This window comes from Vidua chalybeata, chromosome 14, assembly GCF_026979565.1.
Source record: "Vidua chalybeata isolate OUT-0048 chromosome 14, bVidCha1 merged haplotype, whole genome shotgun sequence".
In the NCBI taxonomy this organism is placed as follows: domain Eukaryota; kingdom Metazoa; phylum Chordata; class Aves; order Passeriformes; family Viduidae; genus Vidua; species Vidua chalybeata.
This window is the reverse complement of record NC_071543.1, coordinates 2,719,810-2,726,462: the sequence shown is the minus strand read 5'-3', so window position 1 is coordinate 2,726,462 and position 6,653 is coordinate 2,719,810. Positions and strand designations below refer to the sequence as shown.

The window sequence follows — 6,653 nt, the reverse complement described above, 5'->3', positions numbered from 1 at the left end:
GCTCCTTCCTGGGCTGCAGGTGCATCCCTGCTCCATCCAGGGCTCCTTCCTGGGCTGCAGGTGCATCCCTGCTCCATCCAGGGCTCCTTCCTGGGCTGCAGATGCATCCCTGCTCCACTGTGGAACCCCATGGGCTGCAGGGAATCTCAGCTCCAGTGCCTGGAGCTCCTCCTGCCCTGCCCTTGTGTCTGCAGGGCTGCTTCTCTCCCATTTCCCACTCCTCTCTCTGGCTGCAGTTGCTCTTACACTTACAAGGCTTTTCCTCCCTTCCCAAATCTGTGATCCCAGCAGTGCATTGCCCTGTTGGAGATGTGCTCAGCCTTGGCTCTGCTGGACACAGGGGAAGCTTCTGGCACCTTCTCCCAGATGTGACCCCTGCAGCCCCCACCCAAACCTGAGATTCCCACAGTGTCCTGCAGATCCCAAAGGCTGAGGTTTCCTCCCACTGGAGAAGTTTTGGTTGTTGAAATGAGGAGATTATTATAGCAATGCTTTCAGCGTTATCCAGGTCATTTTCTCATACATTAATGAGATAATAGAAATTTATGGAATTCTTTATTGAATCTTAATTGCTCCCTAAGACCATGACTGAACTAGAAAGAGCAACTGCATTCTGCTTTGACTACTACAGCAGATGCTGAGGATACAGAATCCTGAACTCGGATTTGCTCATTTTTCACTTAAAAATGCTGTTAGTTTTCCTTTAGAGTATCATCAATCCATTTCCTGATAGTGCCGTATGAAAGGTGCTTCTGAAAGGTGAGAGGGGTAATTCCAATATTTAGTTTGCTACTAGAAGTCTAATATTTTGTTGAGGCTGTTCTTACTCTTTACAATGAAGATTTTAAACCAGAACACCACTGAAGAATTTAAAAGGCATCTTCCTCACTAGCAAATGAGTTCAAATTAGCCCAATTACAATTAAAACATGATGCATTTATCAACCATCAATGATGAGAAATAATGTAAATCAAGGACAAGTCTGTTTACAATTTAATAATCCACATCAGGCGACTACCAGGAGAATTTATCAATGCCTAAAAATTGCCATAAATTACACCCTTGGTTGGGAAGTTTAAAGTTTCTGAAAAAGCTCAGCTCTTGCAGGTGCCACTGAATATTAGAGATTCCTAAAGATGAAAAAATAGAACTCCTTTGGTTGAAATTATGTCCCTCTGTGAAACTGTAAAATCCAAAAACTGCAAAACCCAGAAGTTTTTGAATGCTGACTTAAAAACAAGAGCTGTATTTCACTGTATTCTTGTGCATTTTTAACCTACTATACAAGATCCAGATCCTATTCAGCATGAACAGTTCCCACAGCCTTTCACACTGTTGATGATTTCTTCTTCTAGCTTCTTCCTTTCCTCCTCTTTGGATGTGTGGCTATTTCTCTCCTCCCAGTTTGGGTGGCTGTGGTTGTGGAGCACTTTGCTGCTCTGTGTGTGCCACATCTCATAGTAGAGATTGCTGGGGTTTGCCAGGAGCTCTGCATGCCTGCCACGTTCTGCTACTTTACCCTGCAAGACAAGGGCAGGAAGTCAGGAATCCACATTCCCAGATCTTTAGCAATAGGCCAGCCTCTGGACCACAGTTTCACAGTATGGATTAGAGCAGTTATTAATGAGGAAGAGCTTGAAACAACAAGGAAGGATTGACTGCACAGGGCACTCACTTGTGTGGGCACTGCCAGCTGAAAACAAGGAGCTGTGCTCTTCTCAGACTGCAGGTGCCTTTTGTCCATCTGGACAAAATCTAAAGCCCAGCAGCGTGGAAAGTTTCCTATCTAAACTGCAGGAGTTATCTAAAGTAAATGTGGACCTCTATATGAGGAGCCAGGTGCTCAACTACTCCTGTAAAGGTGTCAGGAGTGTACCAAAATAAACACAGATTTATCTTTGCCCAGTAACAAACACAGGTGAAGAAGCTTAAAGAGAGGAGCAGACAGAGAGGGGTTTATATTAGATAAGCAAAGCACATCTAAGATCAAATCCTGAAAACAATTAGTGTAAACTGTGCTTTTATGGGTGCTCTGTAGCTTGTGTCACTGCAATCACCACCATGAAAATTGTGTGAGCAGTTCAGTTCTCTGGGCTGTTCTCAGGAGCAGAGATGATGTATTGACTATCAGCATGGAAAGGAAGAGTTGGAGAGGAGAATCCCCATGAGAACTCCAACCCTACAGAGAAATACCAGCACTTCAAAAACCAAACTCATTTTCTACTTTGAGAGACACATTCACTGACTTCAAATTAAACTGATACATTAATTCATTCTCCAGCTACTTTTCCTTCTCATTATACAGACAACCACATGGATTTGATATCAGTTCTAAATTCTGATCTACAATTAAATCTATCTCCTTGTGACACCTGCTGATGGACAAGCTGGGAAAGAATTTGGGTCTTGGCACTTCTATTAGTAGTTGGTTGGCAGTGGAATCTGAACAAACATACACTTGATCAACAGAACTGCAGAATTTACTTAAATTCTTTAAGTGATTAATTTGGAGTAGAGACCAGGTTTTGAATTATGGCTTCTTTTTAGTAAGTCTTGACCAATCCTAAAAATGGAACTTCTCTGCTCAGCTCCACAGCATCAGGATCTTTATCATTACTCCAATGTTTACTTGTTCAGGAATGATTCTGATTTTACCTCAGCAAAGGTGCTGGAATTGTGATTCCATGATTACCATTGCTAAGCAAAACCAGCCACAATCACCCTGTCTCATCCCTGCTCCTGAGCCTTATTTATCTGGCTGCTAGCACATCAATCCTGCTGGGACGGCAGCGGCACACGGCAGCGCTGCCTCCCTCATTCACAATTCCGTCCCTCAGCAAAGGAAGCACCCTGGCTCCTTCACAGTTCGAGGCTGTGCTTTTATTTTTAATGTAACAGTTACACTACAACACAAAACACGCTCTCAGGAAGCTGTGAAAAATTGCATGGAAAACAAGAAGCTGCCAATTGCCTTGTGACACGTTACAAAATGTTTGTGAGATGTTTTAATGTGCACTTGTAGGAAGGATACACCTTAGGAGAGGATTTTTCAGCAAAAGCTGAAAAAAAAAGCAGATCAAAAAAACAGAAATTCCATGGAGCACTGCAAGTGATTTATTCCACTACTTCATCCTGAGATTCATATAAAGCTAAGTTTTGTGCAGCAAATGTCACTATTTCATAAGATATGGTTCTGATTGTCCATGAAATCATTGGATGTAGTGTAGAAATAATTTATTTGCTTTTAGATGTGTATTTTAAGTCACTAAAGACACCTAAGAGCACAAGCTTATAAATAGCAACTGATAAAAATGAATGCAGAGATAAATTTAACATCTATTATCAGCAGATTAGAGCACTGTACTTTCAGCATTATCAGTTAAAAGAATAATTATGAAGTTATCATAAGGACATTTGTTTATTTTAAATCTCTCGCCCTAATGGATAATAGAGAAAAAATGGACTTTGGATGAGTATGAGGTAACAGCTGAACACTGATATTAGGGAATCAAACGTTGAAACATGTTGGTTTTTTCTTAGAAAATAAGCCAACAGAAAGGGAACAATCACACTTTTCTACAGGTACAACAGAGAATGGTGCTCAGATTTTTAACATAATGAGGTTGAACAATCCTGCAATAGTTCTATCTGCATGGAAACGGAACACGTTGTCCTCTCTCTTTCCACTGAACGGAAAAAATGGATGTATGTGAAAAACAGCAATGAGAGCAATGAGAGTGAAGCATAAATTGTGGGAACACATTATGAAACTTCAGATGACGGAAGCATGCAAAAAATTAGGTTAAAAACATGCAACAGTAAGGCATAAAATAACAACATACAAGACAGTCACACATGCCAAGCTTGGGCTGGAATTTTCAAACATGGTTCATTTAGAAAGAAAAAACTTCCAGCAGCTTGGTGGGAGTCTAACAATTCAAACTGGACACACAGAGTCCCTAAACCAAACCCTGACATGATGTGAAAATCCCACAGCACCAGGTGAGCCCTCACCTGATCCAGCACGATGATCTCATCTGCATCCACCACCGTGGACAACCTGTGCGCAATGAAAATCGACGTCCGGTGCTTCACCATGTCCCTCATGGCTTTGAGAATATTCTGCAAGATTGGAATAGACACAAACTCTTACAAATTCCTGAGCCAGATGAGGAGAAATAAGATGCTGCTGGAAATATGCAAATGACTGTAAATAAGTTTTGAAAATATCTCTGGTACTGCTACAGCTTCCCAACAATAAACAGCCACTAGTACATACAGGAGAAACAGAAGAGTCCCAAACATGAAATATCTGTGGTTTTGCTAAAGCCTCAAACCGAAAAAAAAAAGCTTGTATTCACAGAAAAACACAGCTATCCCCAGGGACAAAGGAAGAGAAGTGTCACTTCATTTCAGGAAAAACTTCCCCACGGAGCCATGCTACACAAGCAGCAAACAGCAGTAAAAGCTTCTGAAAATAAGAACTCCTCGTGGTCGTAATATTAATGCTTTCCCATGATTGTTAAAGAAAAAAAACCCTCTCAGTATTATGCTAATGTGGAACAAAGGCAGAGCAATTCTGGGAATTATCTATCTATCCAGTGTTTCCTTTGTGAGCTCCATGCCACCTTCCAAACCACATCCCTCTGCAAGAAGCACTGATGGGGAATTTGTGCCCTCACTACCATACGTGAAGTGTCCACTTTATTTCTCTGAGAATTTTTGTCAGAAAACATTTCCAGTCCCAGGCATGCTCTTGTGGAAAAGCCTCATTTTCATTTGCTGTCTTCCAAGTGCATTTCTACTCTGAAACTTCCTGCTTTGCTTATGACTCTTGCACAGATACAGCAAAACAAGAGAGGAAAAATCCGAGAACTCAGTGTGATGTGGACATTTCTGGCCCACGAGGAAGCTGTGCTACATTTCAGTGCTGTGCTATATGGATGTACAGTTCATCCTCTGGATTCTTTTCATCTGGAAAATGAAAGTCATTTAGTGATTACAGGTCAATAAATTCACTCAATCTGCATAAATGAACAGAGCTGTAGCTTAGCTCATTTTGGACGACATTAGTTTGGGAAATTACTGCTGGTGCTGAGAGTTTTGTACTTAAGCAAAGATGTTGTTATGAAGGCTGATGCAGGTCCTGTCACGGTGTCAGCACATCCATGTCACAGCCCTTCCTGTGGAATGAACACAAATGAACACCAGCACCGCTGGTCACATCTACATCACCTGCATCTGCTGCACAATAAACCAGGGGTGTCTGTCCTGCATTATGTCTCAGCTATTTAGAAGGCTTTTTTCATGGCCACCTGCACCAGCTTCAAGGGATGAATGTGTCAAGGTGAATGGGACTTCCAGAGTGGAAACAAAATATCCCAGAGACAGCTGATATCCCTCACTATCTCCAGGGTAGATGGACTGAGCATCTCTGCTCCACGCTTTAGGACAACTGCTTCAACACAGCATCTCTTAATAATACTGAGAAAACACTTGAAAAAGAACAGAATTCTGAGAGGAAAAGAACAAGGAAAAGCATCAGAATCAAACATCATTGTATCACTTAAATTCTAGATTTTTTTAATCCCAATTTACCTCTTCTGTAATTGAATCTAAAGATGATGTGGCTTCATCATAGAGAAAAATAAGTGGCTCCTTTAACATTGCTCTAGCAATTGCAACTCTTTGCTTTTCTCCTCCTGAATGAGGGGGAAAGAGGAAAAAAAAAAGAAAAAAAGATTAAGTTACAATTGTGATAGTCTAAATTCAACAGCAGACATGATTTTGGAGGGTTGGTTGTTGGGTTTTTCCTCCTTTTTTAATAGACATCATAGTCACTGCTGACAAATGTCTGACATGTTACATAAGATAGCACACAAGTTCCTGCTCCCTGGTAAATTTAGTGATTCAAGATTGCTCATCCTTTTGGAAAAGGACAGAGAACTATTTTGTATCTACTCCAAAGCAAGACTCTGACACAGGTGAGTAACAATGCTGTACAGTTACTCACTCTGTACACCTGGCAGTAGGAGCCCATTCACCTAGCCTAAGCTCTGCTCCATCCAGTAACTCTGCACATACAAATCCAATTTTCTCTCACCACTGCTCTGTCCACACCTGCTGTATTGGATTTCAGGCATCCTGCTCACACACTGTGTCTTTCAGGTCTCTCCTTGACATTCATCCAACTTCCCACTCCATAATGGCAAATTTCTCTCAAGAACAATTAATATTGTACAGAAAACCACCTTCAGCCTGCGATCTATAGCCCGGTGGTTTCTGACATAACCCAGTTTCAGACTAGTTGCCTTCCTAAACAATTCTTACAGCCAACATCTACTCAAGAATAACTCAGGGCAACTTTTACAGACAGGAAAACAGGTGCATTTGAGAACTTAAAATCTGCTAAACATTTGGTATGCGACACAAACACGTCACATTTGTGCACTTGTCCTCCTTTGTTTTATGCAAGACTTCAAAACATTCCATTTAATACCATTATATTCTTGTTAATGTTCCATTCCTATCAGGAGAGAACATGCTTTCATAAACCATTTAAAAGGCTGGTGGTAATGCTGCAGTTCACATTTCAAACTGTCTTTGGCAGAACTCAGGAGCAATTAGAACTGTATGATTTACTCAGTCTGTTT

General features: G+C 41.2%; 1 protein-coding gene across 1 annotated transcript in view; it reads right to left on the bottom strand.

The window, feature by feature from the left end:
* Nucleotides 1-538: 538 nt before the first annotated feature.
* Nucleotides 539-6,653, bottom strand: part of ABCB7 (ATP binding cassette subfamily B member 7) — a 35,616-nt gene continuing 29,501 nt past the window's right edge. Inside the window, exons 14-16 of the mRNA XM_053955593.1 lie at nt 5,599-5,702; nt 4,015-4,122; nt 539-1,520 (exon numbers count right to left, since the gene is read on the bottom strand). Of these exons, the coding sequence (XP_053811568.1) occupies nt 1,302-1,520; nt 4,015-4,122; nt 5,599-5,702 (431 nt within the window). The 3' untranslated portion in view covers nt 539-1,301. The remainder of the gene's footprint in view (nt 1,521-4,014; nt 4,123-5,598; nt 5,703-6,653) is intronic.